This window comes from Mesoplodon mirus, assembly GCF_964341445.2.
Source record: "Mesoplodon mirus genome assembly, chromosome: 19".
Lineage (NCBI taxonomy): Eukaryota > Metazoa > Chordata > Mammalia > Artiodactyla > Ziphiidae > Mesoplodon > Mesoplodon mirus.
In genome coordinates this window covers 51778783-51806477 of record NC_138995.1, presented here as the reverse complement: position 1 = coordinate 51806477, position 27695 = coordinate 51778783, and the positions used below count along the sequence as shown (strand labels likewise).

Genomic DNA, 27695 nt, shown 5'->3' with positions numbered 1-27695 from the left:
GGTGTGTGTGTAAAACAATCCTTAAATGCATTTCTTTGAATACAGTTGTTTTATTTCTAAGGGACAGATCATAGGAATTAAGATTACTGAGTTGAGATAAGCATATTTTTTCATTTTAATAGACATCATAAGATTGCTTTCCAAAGTTGTAGCAGTTCACATTTCCACCAGCAATAAAAGTGCTGACGGCATCACTGCTGCTGGGCTATATAACTTCTGCTTTTTCCTTTTACCAGTCTGACAGGGGACAAGCACTAATTTTTTGTAGCTTTAGTTTGGATTTCTGTACTAATGAGGTTGAGCATCCTTTCCTGTGTTTACTGAACATTTGGATTTCCTCTTCTCTGAAATTTTCTGTGGGGTTATTGCATTTTTCTATAAATTTTTAGGTACTAGTGCATATTGGAGATAAAACGTTTTATCATATATGTTGCAACTATTTTCTTTGGTCTAGTGTTTATTTTCTAAATATATATACATATATACATTTATAATTTATTTATTCATCTTTTGCCATGCAAAATTTTAATTTGTACATAGTCAAATTTATGTAACTTTCCCTTTCCCTCTTGCTTAGGAATTCTCCCCATGCCAAAGTAAAACAAATAGTCTCCAAAACTTTTTGGTAAAGTATCTGTGTTTTTCCACATGTAATTTTTATTATTAATCTTGAATTAATTTTTGCATATGGTGTGAAGTAGTGATCTAAATTCGATTTTATCCTCACAGTCAATTTTTTCAGAAACATTTATTAAACTCTCACCAAAGTGAAAAACATTTGTATCATATTAAATCTCTTCAATAATCAGACATGTTTTAAGTCATCTATTGTATTCTACTGGTCTATATCTATTCTTGGTAAATACCATACTGTTTTTTTTAATATTTTTTTTTAATTTTTATTTTTGGCTGCATTGGGTCTTAGTTGCCACATGCGGACTCCAGAGCGCGTTCGCTCTGTAGTTGTGGCATGCAGTCTCTCTAGTTGTGGTTCGCGTGCTCAGTAGTTGCAGCGTGTGGGCTTTGTTGCCCCACAGCATGCGGGATCTTAGTTACCAGATCAGGGATCGAACCTGCATCCCCTGCATTGGAAGGCAGATTTTTAACCACTGGACCACCAGGGAAGTCCCCATACTGTTTTTAAATATTTATTCTTGGTAAATACCGTACTGTTTTTTATATACATTTTATATACATATATATTTATATATTTTATGTTGAGGTGAAATGGAAATAAAATTAATCATCCTAAAGTGAACAATTCAGTGGCATTTATTACATCCACACTGTTGTGCAAATACCACCTCTATCTACCTCCAAAACATCTTCATCATCACAGAAGGAAACCCATTCCCCTTAAGCTGTTGCCTTACATTCCTTCCTTTTTCCTCGCCCCTAGTAACCACCAATCTGCATTCTGTCTCTGTGTATTTACCTATTCTGGGTATTTCATATAAATGGTATCATAAAATATGTGACCTTAGGGCCTCCCTGGTGGCGCAGTGGTTGAGAGTCCGCCTGCCGATGCAGGGGATACGGGTTCGTGCCCCGGTCTGGGAGGATCCCATATGCCGCGGAGCAGCTGGGCCCGTGAGCCATGGCCGCTGGGCCTGCGCATCCGGAGCCTGTGCTCCGCAACGGGAGAGGCCACAACAGTGAGAGGCCCGCATACCGCAAAAAGAAAAAAAAAAAAAAAAAAATATGTGACCTTAGACGTCTGGCTCCTTTCACTTAGCATATTGGTTTTGAGGTTCATAGATGTTACAGAGTATTTCAGTACTTCATGCCTTCTTATGGCTGAATACTATTGTATTATTTTATGGATATACATTTGTTTATTCATCCACTGATGGACAGTTGGGCTGTTTTCACCTTTTGGTTTTGTGAATACTGCTGATAAGAACATGCATGTACATGTACTTGTTGGAGAATATGTTTTCAATTCTTCTGGGTAATATACCCTGGAGTGGAACTGCTGAATGATACAGTAATTCTATGTTTAACCTTTTGAGGAATGACCAAACTGTTTTCCATGACATCTGAACAATTTTACATTCCCACCAGCAATACACAAGGATTCCAGTTTCTCTACATCCTTGCCAATACTTGTATTTGTTGTTGTTTTTTAATTATTATAGCTATCCTAATGTATGTGAAGTGATATCTCACTGTGGTTTTGACTTGCATTTCCCTGATAACTAATGATGTTGAACAATCTTTTCATGTGCTTACTGGTTATTTTACATATCTGTTTTGGAGAAATGTCTGTTCAAGTCCTTTGCCATTTTAAATTGAGTTGCCTGTGGTTTTTTGTTGTTGAGTTATAGGAGTTCTTCATTTTCTATATACTAGTCTTTATCAGATATATGATTTACAAATATTTTCTCCCACTCTATGGGTTGGCTTTTCATTCTCTTCATGGTATCCTTTGATTCACAAAAGTTTTTAATTTTGATGAGGTTCAATTTATCTGTTTTTTCTTTTGTTGCCTGTACTTTTGGTATCATAGTTAAGAAATCACTGACAAATCAAAGGTCAAGATTTTCCCCTATGTTTTATAGTTTTAACTTTTTTTTTTTTTTTTTTTGGCCACCCTGCGTGACTTGTGGGATCTTAGTTCCCTGACAGGGATTGAACCTGGGCCCATGGCAGTGAAAGTGCTGAGTCTTAAGCACTGGACCACAAGGGAATTCCCAGTATAGTTTTCACCCTAAATTTAGGAATCTGATCTGGTTTTGGTTAATTTTTGTACACGGTATAAAGGTAAGGGTCCAACTTTTTCTTTTGCATGTGGACATCCAGTTTTCCCAGTACCATTTGTTGTTAAGAGTGTCTCTTCTCCTTGGATGGTCTTGGCACCTGGTTAAAAATCAGTTGACTATATATGTGAGGGTTTATTCGGAGCTCTCTATTCTATTACATTGGTCTGTATGTCTGTCTTTATGCCAGTAAGACACTGTTTTGATTACTGCAGCTTTGCAGTTTTGAAATTAGAAAGGATGAGTCCTCCAACTTTGTTCTTCTGTTTCAAGATAGTGTTGGCTATTTGGAGTTCCATATGAGTTTTAGGATATGTATGCACAATTGCCATTGGGATTTTGATAGAGATTGCACTGAATCTCTATTTCACTTTGGGTCATGTTATGGGCTAAATGGTGTTCCCCTAAAATGTATATGTTGAAGCCCGAACCCCCAGTACCTCAGAACAGGACTGTATTTGGAGATAGGGCCTTTTAAAAGGTGATTACTTTCTCTTTCTTTCTTTCTTTCTGCCGCTCCCCACGTGTGGCATGTGGGAGCTTAGTTCCCCAACCAGGGATCAAACCTGCGCCCCCTGCAGTGGAAGCGTGGAGTCAACCACTGGACCTCCAGGGAAGTCTCCAAATGTGGTTACTTTAAAATGAGGCTCAGTGGGCCCTAATCCAATCTGAAAAGAGTCTTTATAAGAGGAGCACTTTGGACACACAAAGAGACACCAGTGATGTGACCACACAGAGGAAAGACCATGGGAACACCGCAAGAGGGCAGCCATCAGCAAGCCAAGAAGAGAGGCCTCAGAAACCAAACCTGCTGACACTGTGATCTTGAATTTCTGGCCAGAATTGTGAGAAAATAAATTTCTGTTGTTTAAGCTACCCAGTCTGTGATATTTCCTTATGGCAGCCCTAGCAAACTAATTCAGATAGTATTGTCGACAATATTAATTCATGAACATGGGATATTTTTCCATTTATTTAAGTCTTCTTTAATTTCTTTCAGCAATGTTTTGTAGCTTTCAGTATACAAGTCTTCTTCCTCCTTGCATAAATTTATTTTTTAAATAGTTATTTATTTATTTATTTATTTGGCTGCGCCACGTCTTAGTTGTGGCCCACGGGAGCTTTAGTTGCAGCATGCGGGATCTAACTCCCTGACCAAGGATCAAACCCGGGCCCCCTGCATTGGGAGTACAGAGTCTTAACCGCTGGACCACCAGGGAAGTCCCTATAAATTTATTCTTAAAACTTTTATTCTTTTTGTTGTTGCTGTTGTAAATAGGATTTGTTTTTTAAATTTCCTTTTCAGATTATTCATTGCTGGTGTATAGAAATGCAACGGATTTTTGTGTGTTGATTTTGTGTACTGCAACTTTGCTGAACGCATTTATTAGCTCTAGTTTTTCATATGTGTGGACTCTACCTATAAAATTTTAATGAAAATGGCTTTGGCATTTAACTGCCATATGCCATCTGTCTTTGTTTTTCTTGTTTAGTTATTTATTTATTTTTGGCTGCGTTGGGTCTTCGTTGCTGCGCGTGGGCTTTCTCTAGTTGTGGTGAGCGGGGGCTACTCTTTGTTGCAGTGCACGTGCTTCTCATTGTGGTGGGTTTGCTGTGGAGCACGGGCTCTAGGCGTGCGGGCTCAGTAGTTGTGGCTCACGGGCTCTACAGCGTAGGCTCAGTAGTTGTGGCGCACAAGCTTAGCTGCTCTGCGGCATGTGGGATCTTCCCGGACCAGGTCTCGAACCGGTGTTCCCTGCATTGGCAGGCGGATTCCCAACCGCTGCACCACCACGGAAGTCCCATCTGGCTTTGGTAATCAGGTAATGTGATAATCTTGCTCAAACAGTTTCCTTCTATTTCTATTTGACTTAGAATTAATGTAAGGAATGGATGTTGAATTTTATAAAAAGCTTTTTCAGGTACCTATTCATGTAATCATACATGTTTGCACACCTGAGTCTCTGTTTCTTCATCTATGAAATGGGAACAATGATAGAATTTTCCTGATAGAACATCATGAAGATTACTTGATAATCTAAGAAAAGGGATCTACTATGGACTGAAAGTTTGTGTTCCCCACAAACTCCTATGTTGAAACCTAACTCCCAATGTAATGGTATCAGGAGGCAATTAGTCTGTGAGGGCAGAACCCTCATATTTGAGATTAATGTCCTTATAAAAGAGACCTCAGTTTCCTTCCTCATCCCTTCTATCATGTGAGGACACAGTAAAAACATGGTCATCTATGAACCAGGAAGCAGGTTCTCACCAGACACCGAATCTGCCAGCACCTTGATCTTAGACTTCCCAGCCTCCAGAACTCTGAGAAATTTCTGTTGTTTGTAAGCCACCCAGTCTATGGTCTTCCGTTACAGCAGCCTGAATGGACTTAGGTCAAAACAGGATGTTGAGCTTCCCTGGTGGCGCAGTGGTTGAGAGTCTGCCTGCCGATGCAGGGACATGGGTTCGTGTCCCGGTCTGGGAAGATCCCACATGCCGCAGAGCGGCTGGGCCCGTGAGCCATGGCCGCTGAGCCTGCGCGTCTGGAGCCTGTGCTCCACAACGGGAGAGGCCACAACAGTGAGAGGCCCGCGTACCACAAAAAAAAAAAAAAAAAAAAAAAAAACCCAGGATGTTATCTCATCACATTCTCCTTAATCGCATCAATGCAATGAAGTTTGCTGATAGATGTATCTGTACCACTGACTGTTGTGCGTATTGCTTGGCCATCGCTGACCTCCCTCCTGAGCCCCAGACCTGGGGTTCCCACAGCCTCCTGGACAGGCTCCTCTAGAAGTCTGTCAGGCCTCCCACACCAACCATGACCCCAAATGGCCTTAGCGTCTCCCCCAAACCTGTTCCTTCTTCCCAGCCCTCATCTCAGGGACAGCCTCTTTGTCCCCCAGTCCCCAGGGAAGAGGCCTGGGCCTTTTCCTAAACGCCCCCCTTGCTCCCACTCCTTCCATGGCCTGTCAGCTTCACAGCCTGTTCACTAGGCCTCCTAAGCATCCCTCCCGCCTGTCCCTTCTTCCCCTTCCCACTCCAGGCTTCGGTCCAGCACCATCCCCTCCTGCCCAGGTCCCTGGCCTACTGCCTCGAGTCCTGAGCCATCCTTCACAGGGCAGCCAGAGCATCTTTCTACATCTGACCATGTCCTTCAGCTTCTCAGCTTGAATGCTCTTCTGATAATTCCTAAGCTCTGTAATGTGACCTCAGTGGCCTTGCCTGCTCTAGAGCTATGCTGCCTCATCACGGACAAGCTGGTCCAACTGTCTGCCCTGGTGTCCCCTCAGAGGGTGTGTCCCCTGGGCCTCTGCTTCTACAGTGAAGGAATGGAGGGGGTGATCAGAGGACCTACATAGTCCCTTCACCCAAGACCTCTGGGGAGGGGCTGGAGTTGAGCCTATTGGGAGGACAGGGAGTGGAGTACAAAGGCACATTTGCTTTTTGCCTTTCGGTCTGTCCTTTTCCCCTTCTTGATGCACATGTTCCTTACAAGAGCTGCCCTTCCCCACACATAAGCAAGAGATTAGGGAGGGATTGACAACCCTCAGCTCCAGGGGTGGTCTCTACCCAATCAAGGTCCCATCTGTCTGGCAGAGTGAGTGGTAAAGTAGTGAGCTTATGACCCAACCCCACCCAATCAGAGTGACTGACAGGACTTTTGCCTGGGAATGTTGGACTTCAGCTCCTTTTTTCTCTGGACAGTAAAACATGTGGATGTGCAGCCTCAGACGGTGAAGTGGGCTGGCCTGAGGTCAGAGACCACCCTCAGAGAAGGGCAGAGCAGGGGAAGGTAGAGAAATGGAGCCAGAATCCTATGGACATTGAGGACTTCTGGATCAAACTGTACCTGAAGCCTATATTAACAAAGTCCATAAATTACCATTTCCATATGGACCACTGAGTGAAATTTTTGCTACTTGCAACCAAAACAAAAATTCTAACCTCTCCAGAGCCCCCTCCTTAAGATAGACACTAGATACATGTTGCCATTCAAAATATTTAACAACTAGTATTAAACCTGGGCACTGAACAGTCAGAACAGACTGCAGGTCATAGCAATGGGCCTGGGTCATGGAGGATCCTGTTGGACTGTAGGAAGGTCAGGGGCCCTCTGGGGAGGGGCTGAGTAGGCAGGCACACAGAGAAGCCACTATTTACCAGCTTGGCACAGAAGGATTTTGATATTTTAATAAGGTATGTGGCTGAGTGGTACAAACTAATTGAACATGAGTCCTTACAGGGTCCCACAGCTGGTGCTGAAATGCGAAGTGAAAATTCAAGCGAAACAGGGAGAAAGGCCTGGGATGAGCGAGCGACAGGTTGCATGTTCAAAATGGCCCAGGAAACGAGGGATGAGGGTGGGTGGCAGTTGGGGCAGGTAAGAGGCTCAGGATATTGACTTCTTCCTCAAGGTTTCCTTAGTGTCAGTCTTGTTCTCCTCTGCCACCTTGGAGACAACTCTGTAGATGCCCCAAGAGCTCTCCTCAGATTTGGTCCCAGAGGTGTTGCTGAAGGCCCTGGTGTCGGAGGCCATACTGTAAGTGTAAGATTCCCAGGCGATGACGTTGTGGATCTTCCAGCAGAGGACGTTGCAGACCTTCACCACATAGGGCGACAGGAGGCAGGAGATGACGTAGACGATCACCAGACCAACAAACAGGCTGGCTGACACCTGCAGGCACCACACAACAGGCATGGGTGGGCAGCCTGGGGGCCCCCATCCACGCAGCAGGGCAGCTCCAGGGTAGCCACTCACCTTGAGGATGAGGAAGGCCCGCCTGGCACTGAGTGGGAGCCCGTGGATGTGCAGCGGGAAGGTGAGCTGGTAGTCGCAGTATGTGCTCTTGTCCACACCTCTGTTGGGGGATGGGGTTCAGGATTGGGGGAGGAGGTGGTCACCCCACAGGAAGCCCCCGACCCCACCTGGGCCATGTGTCTGGCTCACCTATTGCTCACCAACACCTTGAAGAAGAACTCGGAGGCAAAGATGCTGTGCGGAATGGTGTCATGGCATGGGGAGTTCTCCATACAGAGCCACCTGGGGGCCCAAGTTCAGGCACTTGTAGTACAAATCATGCCTAGCACGTGCCAATCCCTGACCTTCCCCTCTACCCCACAGACTCTGGGTGAGTACTAACTAGGTGCAATCTCCTACCTTTCTCCCTGATTCACTCCTTCACCCACTTTAGCCAATAAGGCTGACTGAACCCCTACCAGGTGACAGGCTGTTTGTTTACTCATTCATTTCCTCATGTCTTTACATCTCCAGCTGTCAATTCCTCTGTTACTATGCATTCATCTAGATTATGGATTGTATACTTATTATGTGCCACCTCCTCATTTATTCTTTGCTACCTTTATTCCTTCATCCCACAAATGAATCTGGAGCAGCTACTAGGTACAAAGTCACATCTTCATTCATATATTCAATAAATGCAGGTTGAATACTGAATAGGTGCAAGTTGGCTACTTTGTTCATTCATTCACTTCCTTCATTTGGTCATGGCATCATTTTCTTCCTTTCATTATTGTTATTTCTTTCATTATTATAGGGCCAGTTATTGAGGCCCTATATGCTTTTTTTTTTTTTTTTTTTTTTTTTTTGGCGGTGCCTCGCAGCTTGCGGGATCTTAGTTCCCTGACCAGGGATTGAACCCAGGCCCCCCCAGCAGTGGAAGCACTGAGTCCTAACCACTGGACCACCAGAGAATTCCCCCTATACTAACTTATTCCTTCATTGTTTTATTCATTCATTAATACCTCCATTCAAATGTCAATAAGTGCCTACCATGGTTGAATTAACTTGTTCATTGTCTCATCCAACAAATACTATGTTGTCCATTCTGGACCTGGACTATAAGGGAGACAGACCCCACAGGAGACAGTGACAGCTCAGAGGGGTAAGGGCTGGGAAGGAGGAAGCACAGGCAGAGGGGTCAGGGTGAGAATGGGGAACATACAAGAGGACATGAGAGCAAAACTGTCCCATCTAGAACAGTCAGAAAAGTCCTCCTGGATGAAGTGGCATCTGAACTAAAGCCTGAAGAAAGATTAAGAGGGACCAGTCCTGCAGACAGAGGGTCCAGCTTGTGTAGAGATCAGTCTCATTTGAGGACCGCAAAGGCAGTCAGTGTAGCTTGAGGACCAGGAGGTCTCCCAGAGGCAGAAGGGATGGACAGGCCCGACAGACTGTGGGGGAGAAGGGGGCGTGCAGTCGGCCTGGCACTCACTCAATGCCTAAACTGTTGTGGGACAATATGTTGAAGGCTGAGTCCTCGGTGGTCGTTGTGTTTCTTGTGGTCCAGATGAGGCTGCCAGTCCTGTGCAGGAAGGGGTAACCTCAGTGGGGCCGGGGCCTCAGCGGGCAGAGGCCCCAGAGGGAGAGGGGGCAGTGGGGGGGATTGGGTGAGCGGAGCCTCCTGCCGTGGGCGGGGCCGAGTATGTGGGATGCCAGGAGCCTGGGCTGTGGGCGGGGCCTGAGACACCAAGATGGGCGGGGTTTGCAGCCCAGGGTTGGTCTGCGGCTGGGAAGATGGAGGGGCCTGCAGGGGAAGAAAGGCCGATTCTGGGCCCGGTCCCACAGGGATTACTTGTCCAGGGGGCTGTTGAAGCGGTAGATATCCTCCTCGCTGTATTCCTTGATGGTGTCCAGGGTGGGCCCGCCGCCCACCACCTTCAGCACGTAGCTGCCGGGAGCAGAGATGCGCATGGACTGTCCGGAGTCCTGCATCACCTCTACCCGCCCCACCCCCACTTCCTCCCTCCCCTTCCTGCCCCCCCCACCCCCGACTCCCCATCTCACTCCTGTCAGCCGCTGGCTTGGCCACGACTTTACCTGCCCTGAAAACTGCCAGAATCTCCTGTCACCAAATCTTGGATCAAGAAGAATGGGTAGAAGACTGTGGGGTCGGAGGAGATGAGGCGGGGAGGAGACATTAGCTCGGAAGTGGAGGATGGAGAGGGGAACAAGGAAGAGCAGAGGGTGCTGGGGCAGTGAGCGGGCGGGGAGGAAAGGCCTGGGAGGGCAAAGTAGTGGGGGCAGAGGACACTGAACATGAGAGGAGGGGGCTGGACACGCACTGTCGCGGAAGAGGAAACAGGGCATCTCGGGGTCGACGTGCACGCAGTCAAAGTAGTGTTTGTTCTGCAGGCGGTTGTACTCCAGCGTGTAGGTGATGTCAAAGGCAAGGCGCTTGCCTGGGGGGCAGCCGATAAGCACCGGCACCATCAGGTTGCCCTGAATGGGAGGAGAAAAGCCTGGCTCTAGGGGTGGGGCAGGGAAGACACCCCTCCTCCCACACACACCACCCCTCCCTGCCAGGCTCACCCTCACCAGAGGGCAAAGTGATTATTATTATGATCGTTAAAACAGTAATAACTGCAAACACTTAAGTAGCGCTTACTATGCACAAGGCACTGAGGAATGGTCTCAGTGCTTTACATATTCAAATTTATTTAATCCTCAAAACAACCTTGTATGATATAGACCATTAATATCTTCCATTTTAGAGATGGCAAAAGTGAAGCACAGAGACGTCAAGTCACTTATTAATTATCCAAAGCCACACAGCTGGTAAGTGGTAGAGCTGGGATTCATAGTGAGACAGGTTGCTTCCAACTGCCTCCAGAATAAGACATACAAAACCACTAACACCTACACCTATGAAGCAGGACTTTCAAGGTTGAGGGAATTCCCTGGCAGTTCAGTGGCTGGGACTCCGGGTTTTCACTGTCATGACTCCAGGTTCACTCCCTGGTTGAGGAACTAAGATCCCGCAAGCCTTGCAGCATGGCAAAAAAATTAATTTTGTAAAAATAAAATAAGGGCTTCCCTGGTGGCGCAGTGGTTGAGAGTCCGCCTGCCGATGCAGGGGACACGGGTTCGTGCCCCGATCCCGGAAGATCCCACGTGCCGCGGAGCGGCTGGGCCCGCGAGCCATGGCCGCGGAGCCTGTGTGTCCGGAGCCTGTGCTCCGCAACGGGAGAGGCCGCAGCAGTGAGAGGCCCGCGTACAGCAAAAAAAAAAATAAATAAATAAAATAAAATAAAATAAAGGGCTGAGGTTGAGACTGAATTCTCAGACAGTAGAGCTGGGGGAAGCATGGGGTATATGAGGGAAGGAGAGCCCAGGATGGGGGTTAGGGATCTGGGAACTCCCATGACATTGTCATTGGGAATGAAAGGCTTCTGGCCCATTCTGGGGGTAGGGCCCAAGGATTTCACCCAATTGTGAAAAGGACATGGACATCTGGAGACTGTGGCCTGGGCTTGATATCTACTGTGGAGAGGCGTCGTGGCCACAGATTAAGCAATTCCCATGCTCGCCTGAGCCAAAGACTTTACATCTATCAGCCACTGAATCACTGGGAGGTCTAATGGGTGTCTCAGATTCAACCTATCCACAGACCACCTCTGTTTATGGCACCTCATCCCTGCAAGTTCAGGCTAAAAAGCCTTGGCCTCATCCTGGAAACCTCTCTTTCTCTCACCCCACATGCAGTCCATCCAGAAATCCTGTTGTGTCTAAACTTCAAAATAGAGCTATTCTCTTCCCCAAACCCCCAACCCCTCCGCTCCACCCTGGCTGGCCCATTTCCTCCCTGCTCCCGCCCCTCCCCCAAGGCTGTCCCCCACATGCAGCCAGAGGGACTCTGTGAACACCTGAGTTGCTCCTCTGCTCAGATGCCTCCCATGTGACCAGCCCATCACCGCCTTGACCTGATCTCTCTCCATGGTCCTCCTTGCTAGCCCTGATCCAGCCATGCCTGCTCCCCACTGTTGCTTTAGTCTAACACATGAAACGTATTCCTGCCTCCAGGCCTCTGCCGTCTGTCCCCTCTCGCTGACATGCTTTCCGGCACGTAACTGCATGCTCACTTCCTCCCCTCCTTCAAGTCTTTGCTCAAATGTTTCCTCCTTGGCAGGTCTTCCCTGAACCATCCTATGGAAAATGCTAACCTACCCCAGGCCCCTTGCTTGCTACTTTTTCTCCTAGCACTCATTGCCCTTAACATACAATATCTTTTATTTCTCTTGCTTATTATCTGACTCTCTGTTCTGGGTTGAATTGTGTGTCCCAAAAAGATATTAGGACCAGGGAAGTCCTAATTCCCTGGTACCTGCCCATGTGACCTAATTTGGAAGAGGGTCTTTACAGATGTAATCAAGTTAAGATGAGGTCACACTGGATTAGGCTGGACCCTAGTCCAATGACCAGTGTCCTTATAAGAAGAGGGAAATTTGGACACAGACACATAGGGAGGAGGCCTTGTGAAGATGGAGACAGAGATTGGAGTGATGCATCTACAAGCCAAGGAATGTCAGGGGCTGTCAACCACCACCAGAAGCTAGGAGAGAGCACAGAACACATTCTCCCTCAGAACCTGCAGAGGGAATCAGTCCCAATTTTGGACTTCTGACCACCATAACTGGGAGAGAATAAATTTCCCAGTCTGTGGCAATTTGTTATGGCAGGCTAGGAAACAAATACACTCCCACCCCCACTAGGACATCAGCTTCATAAGGTCAGGAATTCTGTTTTGTTCACTGCTGTAACTCCAGCACCTAAAAAAACAACGCTGGCATGTAATAGGATGTAATAGGTACCCAATAAGTGTTGGTTGAATGAATGAATAAGCTTTAGGGTGCAGGGAGTGAAATCTGTTCCTGGTCTGTCCTCTTGATCCCAGTCCCAGCCCCATTCTCCTCTGTGGGCTGTCTCGGAGCTGGCCTGTTGAGAGATGCCCCAAGCCTTGAGCATGTATTATGTGTAAATTTATTTCTTCCTTCCTTCATCCAACATATTTACAGATTGAGAACCCACTATTTATCAAATTAGTTCCAGTTCCCATTTTTTTCCAGGATGAGGAGCCAGAGACAGCCTCCGAGCCTTCCAAATACATATACCTCCTGATCTGGTAATGTGGGGGAGGGGAAAGAGAGGGACAAGAAACCCGAAAGGCCCCAGCCTGAGGATACAGAGAAAGAGAAGTCAGACTACATCCCAACTTCAGCACCTCTGTTCCTTTGTCTGTTAAAAAAAAAAAATAATAATAATAATAATTGACTTTTAAAAAACTTAATCTTTAGGTGGGTATCATGGTTAGATAGATAGATAGATAAAGTAGATATATACAGGGATACACACACACACACATATATATAGTGAAAATTTCCCTTCCATTCCCATCCTCCAACTGTCCTGCCTCTTCCCTATTCCACGCGTAGGAAACTATTATGAATACTTTCTGGCCCAATTCCCCAGAGTTTCTTCATGCAAATAAAAGCAAACATGAATATGTTCTCAATTAACCTCTTTCGTGCTAACGTTTTGTATATGCTGTTCCATTTCCTGCTTTTCTCTTTTAAGAATAAAATACACCTTGGAGACTATTCCACGTCAGTATGTGGAAATATTTGTCCCCCCACCCCCCCTTTTCTTGGGGGGTGGTGCGGTGCGGCTTGCAGGATCGTAGTTCCCTGACCAGGGATTGAACCCAGGCCATGGCAGTGAAAGCACTGAGTCCTAAACACTGGACCGCCAGGGAATTCTGGCCCCCCTGCCCCGCCCTTTTAAAATAGTTGCATAGTTTTCCATTGCATGGATGTATCACCATTTAACCAGTCCCCTATTAAATGGACATTTAAATGGACATTTAGGTTGTCTCCAATCTTGCTGGTTTTTTGCAGATCAGATTCCCAGAAGGGATGTGTTAGGTCAAAAATGGAGATGTTGGGCTTCCCTGGTGGCTCAGTGGTTGAGAGTCCGTCTGCCGATGCAGGGGACACGGGTTCGTGCCCCAGTCTGGGAAGATCCCACATGCCGTGGAGCGGTTGGGCCCGTGAGCCATGGCCACTGAGCCTGTGCGTCCGGAGCCTGTGCTCCGCGACGGGAGAGGCCACAACAGTGAGAGGCCTGCGTACCGCAAAAAAAAAAAAAAAAAAATGGAGATGTTAACTTTGACTTTCTGGGGTTAAGGTAAAGACAAAAATAATGCGTATCACTAAGGATAGAAGGAAATTGTTATTGGGCTGAGGTCAGTCACTCTTCCTTGAATTTGACCCCGAATATTCCATGTAATCCAAGGAGTTGGGAGCTGTTACAAGCACCACCACCACCCCCTTTTTTTTTTTTTTGCGGTACGCGGGCCTCTCACTGTTGTGGCCTCTCCCGTTGCGGAGCACAGGCTCCGGACGCGCAGGCTCAGTGGCCACGGCTCACGGGCCCAGCCGCTCCGCAGCATGTGAGATCCTCCTGGACCGGGGCACAAACCCGTGTCCCCTGCTTCGGCAGGCGGACTCTCAACCACCGCGCCATCAGGGAAGCCGGACAAGCCCTTTTTTTTAACTGCCCTGGGTCATACCAACCCAGGAGGAAGAAGCACCAGGGTTTGTCTCCTGGAGAGTGGGCAGGGAAGTGGGTGAGAACAAGGCTTCCTCTACCACTTATTAGCTCCCAGGGTTACTCTGAGCATTATGTCTGCATCTCTCTGAGCCTCAGCGTTTGCCTCTATGCAAAGGGGATACTGCATGTGTAAGCAAGTGAAGAACCAAGGACCCAAAGGCTTGAACAAGGCACATGTGAGCAGGCAAAGGAAGAGCGAGGTATGAAGGAAGGGCCAAGCTGGCCCACGTGCCGCCTTTGTGCCAATTGGAAAAAGAAGCCCTGTGTGGCAGATACTTTACGTTTCCCTGCAGAGAAGTATCAGAAGGAACATACAAGCTTGTGTGCAATCTACACGAAGCAGCCCTTTCTGAAAACACGAATGGATTAAAGGAGGGAGTGGGTGGCTGGGCGGGTGAATAATGAAAATGAACGAGAAAGAAGAAATTAAGAAGGCATTCAAGGGATTCCCAGAAGGAGCCCTCGGGTTCCGCCCTGTTAAGACTTGACCCAACCCTTTCCCTCCCAGCACAGGGCCCAGTACCCCAAGTCCAATACTTGCATGTGGGGCCCCTGGTGCGTGTTCTGGAAGCAGCGCCCGGACGAGCCCACCACCTGTGAGTAGGAGATGATGACTGGTGGACCCCACGGGCCCAGTCTTTTCCCTCATCCGCATCCCTCCCCTCCAGGCTTGGACCGCACCTTGACGAGCATGGAGGTTTTCATGAGGTGATGTCCACTAATGCCCTGATCAAAGCAAAACCTTTTATCACTGAGCGTAACCTGGGGGTGGGGGCAGAAATGAAGGGGTCAGCGGGCCAGCGGGAGGACCCAGGGACAGTTCAAATAACCGCGGGCTTCTAACAGGTCCACTGCCTCAGTAGCTCCGCCGTCACCTCAGCTCCTCCCCTCTACCTGGTCTCACCCAGAAAAGCACCGAGTTGCGATTAACAAGGACCTTCTCCTTCACCACAGCCTCTATGCAGCCCGGGTCGGCCAGCACCACAGCCAGGCCCACCTGGCTCTGCACTTGGAAAGAGGCGCCTGCTTGGAGCAGAGGGAGGGGTCAGGGCGCCGCACCCAACAGAAGCCCCGCCCCTCAGGCTCCACCCGGCCCCGCCCACAGACCGTGCAGGGGCTCCGGCTCCCGGGCGGTCAGGAAGACCGAGAAGCGGTAGCTGGTGCCCTTGTCCAGGAAGATGCGCTCGGGCAGCTCGTTCTCAGCCTTAAGGTCGTAGATCTTTTCGTAGCTGGCCATGTCAATGTGCACACTGCCCGCGCTCCGCCAGTTGCTGGCCAGGTAGAAGTAGTAATCCTGGGGGACGGGATGCGGGGCATAGACAGTGCCCGGACAGGGGGACGGTGAGGGGGGATCCGGGCTCGGCCCTCCCACCGATTCGCCACCCTCTCCACGCACCTGGTCCTGCTTCTTGTTCTTCCACCAGCGCCAGGTGGGGTCGTGCACCGGGTCCGCATATGGCTGCGGGGAACGCGGGCACCTTGAGGTGGGCCAAGGGGCGTGCCCAGGCAGGCAGTATCCTCCGAGCCCTTCCTAGCCTCAGTCGCAGCCCCTGACCCTGAAAGCGGCCCCAAGCCCCGCTTTTAGCCCGACCGCCACACCCCCAAAGCCATCCCCCCTGAGCCGTGCTCGGCCCCCTCTCCAGCCCGCCTTAGCCTCGGACGCACCGAGGCGGCTCTGCTGTGCTCCGCCCTCCGCGGCGGTTATCCCGGCCACGCAGGCCTTGCCTTCTACTCCTCTGCGGTCCCGCCTCATACAAGACCCGGCCCGGATGGCCCCGGCCGCCGCCAGGCGCCCACCTTGTCGTACTTCGAGTGCAGCCAAAGCAGGTAGTAGACGAGGCCCTGATAGACAGCGAGCGAGTTGTCGCTGTGGAAGCCCCAGGGCTCCAAGACACGCGGCGGCTGCGCCCGGTAGCGCTCCTGGCGCGTGTAGATCTGCGGGTTGGGCAGGTCCCGCAGACGCATCACCGTGAAGGGGCAGAAGTTGGTGAAGGAGAGCGTCAGGTGGCTCCTGAGCGGTGGTAGTGGAGGACGGCGGGTGACTTTTCCGTGCGCGCACCAGGAGGCTCCGCAGGCCCCACCCCTGCGCTGCTGACTACCCAAGGCTAATCCATCCCTGCCCTTCCTCCTCAGCCTCAGCCCCTGGTGCCCCTGCACACGTTCACGTGGTCGGCCCTCGGCCGCACAGGCCAGAGTCCTGGACCTCATCCTAGACTCGTCCCCACCGCCCCCCCATGGTACTCAACCTCCAAAGGGTCCTCCCCCCTCCCCCCTCCCCCAGCTGTCTCCCTGGGCTCCTCTGCAGGTGAGCAAAAGGATCACTGCTGAACACAGTAAAATCTGACCATGGAGCCCCTCCCCTTAGTCCCATCGTGGTTCCCCAGGCCCCTCAAGATGAAGTCCAAGTTCCTCCCTGTGACCACCAGGCTCACCTTGTCCACCCCGCCACCACTGCACTCTAGCAGCACGGCACTCTCTCTCAGTTCTTTGATCAGCCAATCTCCTTTCTTCCCCGGGGCCTTGGCACATGTGGTTCCCCCTGTCTGGAACACCCTGCTCCACGCTATCACCTGGTCAATTCTTCCTCACCCTTCAGGTCACAGCTTATGCACCTCTTCCTCCTTGAAGCTCTCCCTGATGCACCCTGTCCCCAGGCTGGGTCAGACCCCTCCTTTGAGCCCAGTGGTTGTCACTGGGGATGGCTTGGTCTCCACCACCCCCCACCCCCCACCCCGAATGGGAGCTTCCCACAGGCAGCGCCTAAGGCTCTGACTGCTGCTGTGGTCCAGCATCTTCTCACCCTTGCCGCTCCAAGAGGTAGTCGTTGCTGATCTGCTGATACATCAGAAGCTGCTCCACAGGCACAAGCCTCTTTACGAGCCTGCCCTGCTGGTTGTCTATAAGGTACACCAGCTGCAGCGAGAAGGCAGGGCCACATGAGCGGGTGTCAGCCACCCTGCAGTTTCCCCATGTCTCCCCCATAGCCCCCCGCTTAGCACCTGGTACAGTCTGTTGTCTTCGTAGAAGAGGGTGACCATGGTCTCATTGGGGGCGTAGAGAGAGGACTGCTGCATCATCTGTAGGCTGACGTGCACCTTCCAGCCCTTGGACGGGAACAGCTTGTACACCTGGTAGCTACCCTCCAGGAGGTACCAGATCTGGGGGTGAGACAGCCAGGTGTGTGTGTGTGAGGACCATGGGCCCTGAGACCCTCACCTCTCGCTCTGCTGAGTGTGAGGGCCTCATTCCCTGAGGGGTGAAGCTTGGGAGCTCACCTCCAGCTGGGATCGGGTAAGCCATTTCTCTACTTCCCACACCCAAACACCTCTGCTTACAGCCCTCACTCGCCATGATAAATTTCTTCAGTGTTTTAGTCTGCTTGAGTTTCTATTACTTGCAATGTAACCATTCCTAATATATATATACTCCCTGGAGGCCTGGGATCTGAGGAATGAGCCCTTGTTTTTCCTTCTCACTCTTTGCACCCTCCATGGTCTCACCATCCCCTTGGCCTCAGTTTCCCATCTCTGCACTATTGCCCACCGTCTCATCCCCCAACACATTTTGCTCTAGATCTCACCTCCTCCTTAGCTTCAACCTGGAGGATCCCCTCCAGCCTCCAGCATGTCCCCGCTCCATGTGGCCTCCTCTGTGAAGCCCTCGCTGACACACCCCCGCCCCAGACCGGGTCTGAACTTCCACAGATGCTGTTTTCCACATTGCAGCCCTGGCTACTCTGAAGCGTCACAGTCTGGGAATGAGTCCATCTTCCCAACTGGACTGGGACCCTGTGAGGGCAGGGCCCAGGACTGATTCATTGGCCACTGTGTCTCCAGCACTGGATCAGGCATACAGTAAGTCCTCAATATTTATGAACTGAACTGCACGATGGAATGAAAGAGGACCCTCTCTGGAAATCACATCATGACTCTGAGCACAGGTTTTTCACTCTGCTGAGTGACTTTGGAAAGGTACTTATCCTTTTTGAGTTTGAGGGTTCTCAGCTATAAATGGAGCTTTCGTTGCCCTTCCCCTGGGTCCCTGAGGACGTTCCCTCTCCTGGGGCCCTTTACCCTGACGGGGGAGAAGGGAAACCCTTGGGATTTGGGGGTGGGCAGAAAGGAAGTGGGGAGAGGGGCAGGGCAGCCCACCTCTTCAGTCTCTGTGACAATAGCCATGTCCCCATAGAACGAGTTGACCAGGTACTTGATGGACAGCTCCTTGGGGAAGTCCGCCAGGTAGATGAAGTTTTCACTGTTATAGCTGTAGGGGCAGAGATGGGAGGTAGGGGCACCAGGCAAGGCCCTGGGGAATACCTGCTTCCCCAACTAGGCCTGACACGATGCAGGAACCATTTACTCAGTTCTCCACCAGCCTTGTGAGAACACGCAAAGGAGGCCTGGGACACTAGTTTCTGCCCCCCACTCCAAACTCTCTGGCTGGCCTGCCCATCAGTAAACAGGAAGGTTCAACCAAACTGGCAGTTTGCCAACAGCCCATAGAGTTGGCTCTGGGACCCCTGGATTCCTGAGGGGTGAAAAGCATCCTTACCTTTCCCTAGACAATGCCCTTCTATTGCTCACATAGGTTAGGTCCTCATATCAGGTTTCATTTAAGAAAGGGCTCCCAGGGCTTCCCTGGTGGTGCAGTGGCTGAGAGTCCGCCTGCCAATGCAGGGGACATGGGTTCGAGCCCTGGTCTGGGAAGATCCCACATGCCGCGGAGCAACTGGGCCTGTGAGCCACAACTACTGAGCCTGCGCGTCTGGAGCCTGTGCTCCACAACGGGAGAGGCCGCGACAGCGAGAGGCCCGCACACCGCGATGAAGAGTGGCCCCTGCTCGCCGCAACTAGAGAAAGCCCACGCACAGAAATGAAGACCCAACACAGCCCAAAATAAATAAATAAATAAAATTTGAAAAAAAAAAGAAGAAAGGGCTCCCAGCTTTAAAATATCAGCTTCCCCCATCCCATCTCTGCCCACCCCAGCCCATTTTCCCCCCATCACAGTCCTGGTAACTTCTGGACTTGGGCATACTCTGAAAATTTGGTGACTTCAGAAAGGACCCCCACCCTAGTGGGGTTGGGGAGGCCAGACTGTACCCGGCCCCATACCTCTGCAGGAGGAAGTTGCCCCAGATGAACAGCAGGTTGTTATACGGGTTGTAGGACATGCCCTTGGGTACCATCGGGAAGTTGGTGTAAGACTCTGTCCCTAGGATCATCAGGAACTCCAGGCCTCGAGCTGGCAGAGGCAGAGTGGACACAGCAGTAAGATGGGGTCACTTGGGCCCCTCCTAGCCTCCCCCCAACTTTTTCAGCCCCCTCTGCCCTCCCTTCCTACCGTCAGGGATGAATTCCGGGATGGTGTAAAGGACAACCAGGTGATCACTGACTACAGGTGGGGAAAACACAGCACAAATCTCCTGAGGCCCTGAGCTTTCAAGACCTGAAACTGAGCAGGTCCCTAGCTCCCCAACCCCTCCCCAAACCCTCCAACAGCTTCCCATTTGGGCCCATTAATCTTTAGAATTTCTTTATGTGAATTATAAAAAGACACTTCCTCTGAGAGGATACAGTCCTGTTAGGGCAGAGGACTTGCCTCCCTCCTCTGACTCCTTGGCTGGGGAGTGCCAGGCACAGCCTCCCAGGCACAGCTGTACACGGCAGCCCTATTCTCACTTCATCAAATCAAATCAAATCTCCTCACTGTGAGCCGCAAGGCCCTTCCAGGTCTGGCGTCTGCCCACATCTCCAATCTCCCTCCTCCCCTTTCCCCTCTGTTCTAGTCTCATTGACTTCCTCTCAGGTTCTTCAGCCCAGACGGCCTGTTCTCCACCACTGCCCCTTACCTAGCAGTGGCACGAGCAACATTTCCTTCCAGCTGTCTGCTGGGCACAGATCCCAAAGGATGGGCCTGCAGTTCACACTCTGAGCTCCTGCCCTTTCCCGCTCAGCCCCGCCCCCGCCGTGGCGCCCCATTTACCCAGGTCATAGCTGACCACCTGGAAGTACTTCCTGGTGGAGGGGTCTTCGATCTCCACCAGCAGCAGTAGATTGTAGTCACCAGCAATGAATACGGCCCAGGTTATGGAGCAGTTGACAACTGGTAGGGAAGACAGAAGTCCAGAGCAGCCCCCAGATCCTGTCCTTCCCCATGGTCTCTGTGACTGCCACATCTATCCCAGTGGCTCTCCACCCATCCCCAAGAAATTGCCCATCCTGTCCTATGACCTCTCCCACCCTTCCCTGCTCTCCCACACCTTCGATTCCCCCTCAACACCCCCAAACCCACCCCACCCCCTGCCCACTGCAGATCCATCTGGGAGCTGGGTACCTAGTATCCCATTGCACACGGACCGCTGCCTGGGCAGCAACTCGAAGGACACGCGGCCATCTGCAGAACAGGGCAGGTCAAAGCTCAGGGCCTTCCCAGCCCGTCTGGCACCCCACCACACTGGCTCTCCAATTATGCCTGTGCCTCCTTCTTAGTCCCAGGATTCCCTGGGGCAGCTCTCACCCAACTGGCCTTTCAGTCATTCACAACTAGCCTATCAGAATATGTCTGCCTGGACTTCCCTGGTGGCGCAGTGGTTAAGAATCCACCTGCCAATGCAGGGGACACGGGTTCGAGCCCTGGTCAGGGAAGATCCCACATGCCACCAAGCAACTAAGCCCATGCGCCACAACTACTGAGCCTGCGTGCTGCAATTGCTGAAGCCCGCGTGCCTAGAGCCTGTGCTCCACAACAAGAGAAACCACCGCAATGAGAAGCCCACACACTGCAACGAAGAGTAGCTCCCACTCGTTGCAACTAGAGAAAACCCGCACGCAGGAATGAAGACCCAACACAACCAAGAATAAATAAATAAACAAACAAATAAATAAATAAATTCTTTTAAAAAGTTTTAAAAAAAGAGAATATGTCTGTCTCTGGTCACAGTAATTAGCTCAGGTCTGAGCATGTGACCCAGAATGGGCCGATCAGAGTGCACCCTGGGATTTGTGCTAGAGCCAGTGGGCAAGAGTCCACTCTCACTCTCTCGGGGTGACTCAGACTGGTGGGAGATGGGAGCCCCAAGTTCCTGGAGGCCACCTCTAACCCTTGTGAGGGGAGTATCTACCTGAAAATGAAGCCAAATCACAGGGCTAACAATGATAAACCCTTGAATAGTACTATGTCCCTAGCACTCTCCTAAGACCCTTATATATGTCAACTTATTTAATCTTTATATCAACACGATGAGGCAGGTACTAGTTAGTACTATCAGCCCCATTTTGCAAATGAGGATATGAGACCAAAAAGAGAGGTTAAGTCACCTATCCAAAGCCGCCGGTGACTTGAGTTGGGTGTGTTAGAGCAGTCTCTCTCCAGAACCCGTGCTATAATCCCTATGCTATACTACCTTGCCAAGAGATAGAGTCCTGAGGATATACCCTGTAAGCCCCTGGATCCAGCTATGTCTGACGTTGGTTCCTGGTCTTTTCTTTTATATGTCTACAAATTTTTTATGCTTAGACGATTTAAAAAAAAATTTTTTGGCCATACCGTGCAGTATGTGAGGCTCTTATTTCCCCAACCAGGGATTGAACCTGCACCCCCTGCAGTGGAAGCCCGGAGTCTTAACCACTGGACTGCCAGGGAAGTCCCTGATTAAGTGATTTTTGAATTGGGCTTCTACCCTTTGAAACCAAACACATTGTGAAAGATACATAACACACCCCAAGCCCTGCCCCTACAAAGGCGTAAACCCATATCGATTCACAGGGAGAACCTCCAGCCTGGGACCCCTCCTGAAGGAATATGGTGAGGGGTGAGGGCCTGGGCTCAGAATTCTTAGAAGTGAGAGGGTACGGAGGTACCAGGTACCAAACTTACCTGTGATGGTCCCAAAGTGGACGTAACCTTCGTGCTTGCCCGTGGTGAGGGCCATGACATACTCGGAGCCATTGCTATGGAAATGCACAGGGCACAACTTCTTGATGCACTCATTAGCCAGGACACGGATCCATCTCTCTGTGGGGGCCAGCATAGACATTTGAGCCTGGGACCTGGGCCTCCATCCACATTTCCCAGGCCTTAATGAGCCTGTTATCTGTCTTCTCCCACTGGAGTGACTGTTCAGTGTGGCGTCTGAGGGGCCCAGCTGCCTTTGAGAAAATCCCCCCACCCCCACTCACACTCTGTCCACAAGTTTCAAATTGGGCTGACCCCACTCTTCTATTCCCCTGGCCAGAGGATGGATTCTGAGCTGGGCATGTGACCAAGCTGGGCAAATCAGAGACAGTTCTCAGCTTGCAACCACTAACAAAGAGATATTCTTTCCTGCCCCCAACCTCCACCCCCGGCATAAAAGCCTGCAGTTGCTGGATGGAGTGGGGCAGTACCACAAAGATGGGCCTAACAGCTGCAGTGAGCCCCTAGATCCAACTGTGCCTGAAAACAACATGCTCCTGAGTTTTCCAGCTATCTAAGCCAATAAACACCCGTCTTTAACTTGGTCCTTCCCACTGTCAAAGTGCCCTAAGAAAGAAAGGGAGAAAAATAAAGCTGTTGGGAACACTCACTAACTAATGAAATATGGGTTACAGTACAAGTTTCTGTGACTCTATAAGTTGACATCTTTCATTTAGATAGGGCGGGGGCGGAAGGTGAGAACTAGGGCTTTGGTATCCTTTAACAGATGAGGCTGAATCAAAAGTCTCTCTTTTTCCTCTCTGATCAATCTCCCTCATGGCATTGCCTCTCCAACGGCCCATCTCTGTTTCTCTCTTTGTATGTCTTTCTTTCTGACTCCCCACCACTCCCCAACCCCACACATTTCTTGCTTGGTATGCATCTCTCTCCGGTTTGTCTTTCTCTCTCTGCACGTCTGTGTGTGAGTCCGCGTGCACCTGTGTGTCTTGCTCTCTGCTCCCTCCTTTCACTCTCACACCTCTCTCTGCCCTTAGTCGGTTCACAACTCCTGGGAAGGTCTGGATGAAAGCCTCACCCCAGCATATAGAGGGTAGGAGGAGGCCCCTGCAGGGTGGCAGCGATGCTCCAGGAGCTTGGGAAGTCCCTCCAACATCCCCCTCCCCACTCACGGCAATTCCACTCCCAGGCGCCTCCAGTGATGGATTCACTGAGGCGCCCTCCTTGGGGCTCCAACAGGCAAGTCCCCTTGCCTAAGATGCCAAGGACACCCGGGTATGTGACCCGGCCAGGGCCCCCTCACCGCTGCCACGGTTGCTTTCGTGGAGTGTGGTATAGGTGCCCGTGAAATAGTAGACGAGCTGGTTCTGACGAATGAAGAGGGTGCTCTCGGTGGCGATGGCATCGTAGATGGTAGCAGTGAAGCTGGCCTGGGGGCAGTAGAAGGAGCCAACCCAGCAACTGTCAATGCTCAACTGCAAGGGAGTAGGGCCAGTGGTAAGCGGATGGCCTTGGTCTCAGCCCCTGTGTCCTCCCTTGCCTCGAGGCACCAGCTCTGACAACTGCTTGGAATGAACACATGCGGCTGCCCCCAGGGTCCCCTCCCTGCTCACGCTGCAGCAGCATCTTGGTGGCCAAACTTCCCCTGCAAGCAGGTGACCCAGGTCAGAGCCAGTTGGGGCTTTCTGTGCTCCCTAGAGTTGGGCAGTACACAGCATACTCAACGGTGCTCAGCAGTCCCAGTTCCCCGGGCCACATTCAGGGCTGTACTCATGTGGATCCAAAAGATTCCAAGCTTGGCCCAAGGCACACTTCTAATAATCCTATTCTATCTTGAACACAATTGGCTGTCAGGCTGACACCATCTGAACTTATGACCAATCACTAGCACTGGCAATATCACTAACAGTGGGAAAGCACCACCAATGAAGGGCCTAAAAGATTGAGTCTACCCAGGATTGAACTGGGCTCCCTGCAGTGGAAGCGTGGAGTCCTAACCACTGGACCGCCAGGGAATTCCCTGGGTTTTTTTTTTTTTTTTTTTTGAGTCTAAGTTTAACCAAGCTTCTAGAGCTCATTACCAGTTTATAGGCAATATAGGGTGTTATGGACAGAATTTATATGTTGAAGCCCTAGCCCCCATCATGACTGTATTTGGGCCTTTAAGGAGATAATTAAGGTTCAACAAGGTCATAAGGGTGGGGCCCTAATCCTATTGGGCTGGTGTCCTTATAAAAAGAGAAAGAGACACCAGAGATCTCTCTCTCTCTCCACTCATGCCCACAGAGAAAAGGCCATGTGAGGACACAGTGAGAAGGTACTTTCTGCAAACCCAGGAGAGAAACCAACCCTGCTGACACCTTGATCTTGGACTTCTAGCCTCCAGAACTATGAGAATATAAATTTCTGTTGTTTAAGCCACCCAGTCTATGGTATTTTATTATGGCAGCCTGAGCAGACTAATACATAGGGTCAGAGGAACAAGTTTTAATCGATTCTGTGAAGAAGCAAACAGCCAAATTCTATGGGACAAAAGGCCTGGTTTCTTAAATTGCCTGAAAAAAATGTAAGGTATTAAGAGACGTAACAACCAAATGCAATGTGTGGGTCTTGATTCAAACAAACCAACTGTAAAACACATTTTTAGATCATTAGGGAAAATTGACTATGACCGGGTTAGATGCTATTAAGGGGTTACTGTTAATTTTGCTGGGCATTATAATGGCATTGTGGTTTTATTTCTTAAAAGTTCTCATGTGTTAGAGATACTTCCTCAGTTATTTCCAGAATTTACAGGTCAATGGTATGATGGCTGGAAATTTCTTTAAAACATTCCAGGAAAAAAAAAATAGTGGGATTAAAAAAAAAGGCAAAATGTTAATTATTGAAGCTGGGTTCATTATACAATGCTCTACTTTTGTGTTTGATTGAAGTTTTCCACTAAAAAGTGGAATTTTTCACTAACTTTTCCAATAAAAAGCATATATCAGAGTAACACTCTAAGTTCTGCTGCTGAGGGAAATTTCATCAAGTTAAGGGTAACATGTACATTCTCACTTCCCTACCCTATTCAGCACATAAGAGATTTCTACAGACTACAGACATTGTTGCTGTGCCTGGTGAAACTAACCTGTACCCTCTCAATGTGTCATTTTGATTGGTTGTCATACTTAATCTATTGCCCTGTTAATATTTAAAGTGCTGCCTCTGTTTTCTGGAAGAAATACTTGGAAATTTTCTTTGTTAATCCAGAAGAGGATCATCACATCTCCCTTCTCCCACATACGTGAGAAAAAGGAAAGCTGTGAGTCAGCTGGATTTCTTATTTGAGCAGAGCTTGAGAGTTCTGACTCATTTAACTCAAAAAGCAGCATGGTGGGTGTCTCTGGCCACAGTGATTAAGTCAAGGTGAGCAAATGGTGAGCCATACCAAGTGGAAGGAAACTTGGGATTTGGGGGTTAGAGGGTAATGGGAAAGATCTTTCCCACTGGACGTGGGCCTGAGATGCAGCCTTTGCAATTCCAAGTACAGAGATGTTTGAGCATAAAGTCAATACAGAGGAACCAGGTCCGAGAGATGGAGAGAGAGCAACTCAGTCTTGGTGACATTGTTTGAAATCCTGGGTCAAGCTGGACCTGAAGTCCTGAATTTTTTGGTTACACAAACTTACAAATTTCCTCTTCCATTTTTGGCAGGTGGCTAGTTGGGCTCCCAAATCCCTTTCTCCCATATTCTTTGGTAATTGACTTTTAGCAGGGCATGTGCCACCCAGACAGAAATTATACTTCCCAGCCTCCTTTGCAGTTGGATGTAGCCAAGTAACTAATTCCTCAGTAATGGAATGTGAGTGGAAGTGAAACTTGCTTAAGAGAAAATAGCTTGCCCTTCATTTCTGATCCTTCTCCTTCCCAATTGGCTGGAATATGGACATAGGCATGACCCAGCTCTGATCACACTGATGAGATCAACACCTGGGGCCTAGAGGATGGTGAAGCACGAAAATAGAAGGGACTGGGGTTTCTCACTTCTGAACTGTTCAGGGAATGAGCAACAGCGACTATTTAAGCTATTCTCTCTCAGGAGTCTCTTTGTTACAGGGTTTTTTGGTTTTTGGGTTTTTTTGGCCACACAGCTTGCTGGATGTTCCCTGACCAGGGATTGAACCCAGGCCATGGCACTGAAAGCCCAGAATCCAAACCACTAGGCTACCAGGGAACTCCTGTTACAGTATCTAAACCTGACCAACTCAGGGCCAAAGAGAGCCGCGTAGGGGGAGGATTCCTATGAGACCCTAGGGGCAGTCTAGAAGGGAATGGTGAGGTGAAACAAGAGGAAGGAAAACAGAGAGGAGACAACAATATGGGGAAAATCCCTATGATTAAAGAATGAGAATAAGTAGGCTTCGATTTTGGAGTGATGGAAACTTTTTGGAAACAAGAGTTGGTGGTTGCACAGTACCAATGTACTCAATGGTACTAAATTGTTCACTTTAAAGTGGTGAATTTTAGGGACTTCCTTGGTGGTCCAGTGGTTGGGACTTCGCCTTCCAGTGCAGGGGGTGTGGGTTCGATCCCTGGTCGGGGAGCTGGGATCCCACGTGCCTTGAGGCCAAAGGGCCAGGGCATGGAACAGAGGCAGCGTTGTAACAAGTTCAATAGAGAGTTTTAAAAAATGGTCCAGGGCCTCCCTGGTGGCGCAGTGGTTGAGAGTCCGCCTGCCGATGCAGGGGATACGGGTTCGTGCCCCGGTCTGGGAGGATCCCATATGCCGCAGAGCGGCTGGGCCCGTGAGCCACGGCCGCTGGGCCTGCGCATCCGGAGCCTGTGCTCCGCAACGGGAGAGGCCACAACAGTGAGAGGCCCGCATACCGCAAAAAGAAAAAAAAAAAAAAAATGGTCCACATCAAAAAAAATCTCAAAAAAAAAAAGTGGTGAATTTTATGAGTTTCATCTTGATAAATTAAAAAAAAAAGAACAAGGATGACTGAAGTTCAAACTGCACTTTTCATTCTCATGACATAAACCCCCTTCTCTGTCCTCCAAATCTCTTCAGCAGAATCCACATCGGCCATATGCTTCCTGTGGGTGTGTCTGGGTCAGGAGCGTGAAAACTGAGCAAGGTCTGGAAAGACTTGGGCCACAACCGAGAGAGCTGACCCAGGACAGGGAGACTGTCTGTAAATGAAATGAGATCAGTAGAAGCCGGAATTCACAGCCAGAGGGATCTGAGAGAACATTAATCCACATGGGGTTGTCAGAAATCATGCGCGGGGCTTTCAACCTTAAGGGGAGGAGCCTAAGGCAATCTTTTGGGGTTGCCGTGTGCACAATTGTTATCTTGGACACAATTAACAACCGGCATCTTATCCCCCCAACTTGTGGCAAAGCTAGCCTGATTTCACTCTGGGGGAACCATCCTTTCTCTGCCTCTTGTCTGGGCTGCCCTCCTCATTAGGATAGATCTCATGACCTGTGCTAAGCCAGCTGGCACATTCCATTCTTTTGGGACACATGACTCAAGCTGGGCCAATCAGGACAAAGCAAACAAATTTCAGGATTTTCTTTTTTTTTTTTTTTAAGTCATTTGGGAAACAGATGCTCCCTTTCTC

General features: G+C 49.7%; 1 protein-coding gene across 1 annotated transcript in view; it reads right to left on the bottom strand.

Moving 5' to 3' along the window:
• Positions 1–6931: 6931 nt before the first annotated feature.
• Positions 6932–27695, bottom strand: part of CATSPERG (cation channel sperm associated auxiliary subunit gamma) — a 34838-nt gene continuing 14074 nt past the window's right edge. The window contains exons 8-29 of the mRNA XM_082606798.1: positions 23390–23561; positions 22051–22188; positions 20509–20568; positions 20158–20277; positions 19516–19566; positions 19287–19416; positions 18324–18435; positions 17172–17330; positions 16973–17085; positions 15970–16183; positions 15569–15631; positions 15280–15466; positions 15077–15195; positions 14854–14934; positions 14710–14766; positions 9849–10005; positions 9604–9667; positions 9359–9454; positions 8999–9088; positions 7714–7806; positions 7525–7624; positions 6932–7440 (exon numbers count right to left, since the gene is read on the bottom strand). Of these exons, the coding sequence (XP_082462924.1) occupies positions 7156–7440; positions 7525–7624; positions 7714–7806; positions 8999–9088; positions 9359–9454; positions 9604–9667; positions 9849–10005; positions 14710–14766; positions 14854–14934; positions 15077–15195; positions 15280–15466; positions 15569–15631; positions 15970–16183; positions 16973–17085; positions 17172–17330; positions 18324–18435; positions 19287–19416; positions 19516–19566; positions 20158–20277; positions 20509–20568; positions 22051–22188; positions 23390–23561 (2661 nt within the window). The 3' untranslated portion in view covers positions 6932–7155. The remainder of the gene's footprint in view (positions 7441–7524; positions 7625–7713; positions 7807–8998; positions 9089–9358; positions 9455–9603; positions 9668–9848; positions 10006–14709; positions 14767–14853; positions 14935–15076; positions 15196–15279; positions 15467–15568; positions 15632–15969; positions 16184–16972; positions 17086–17171; positions 17331–18323; positions 18436–19286; positions 19417–19515; positions 19567–20157; positions 20278–20508; positions 20569–22050; positions 22189–23389; positions 23562–27695) is intronic.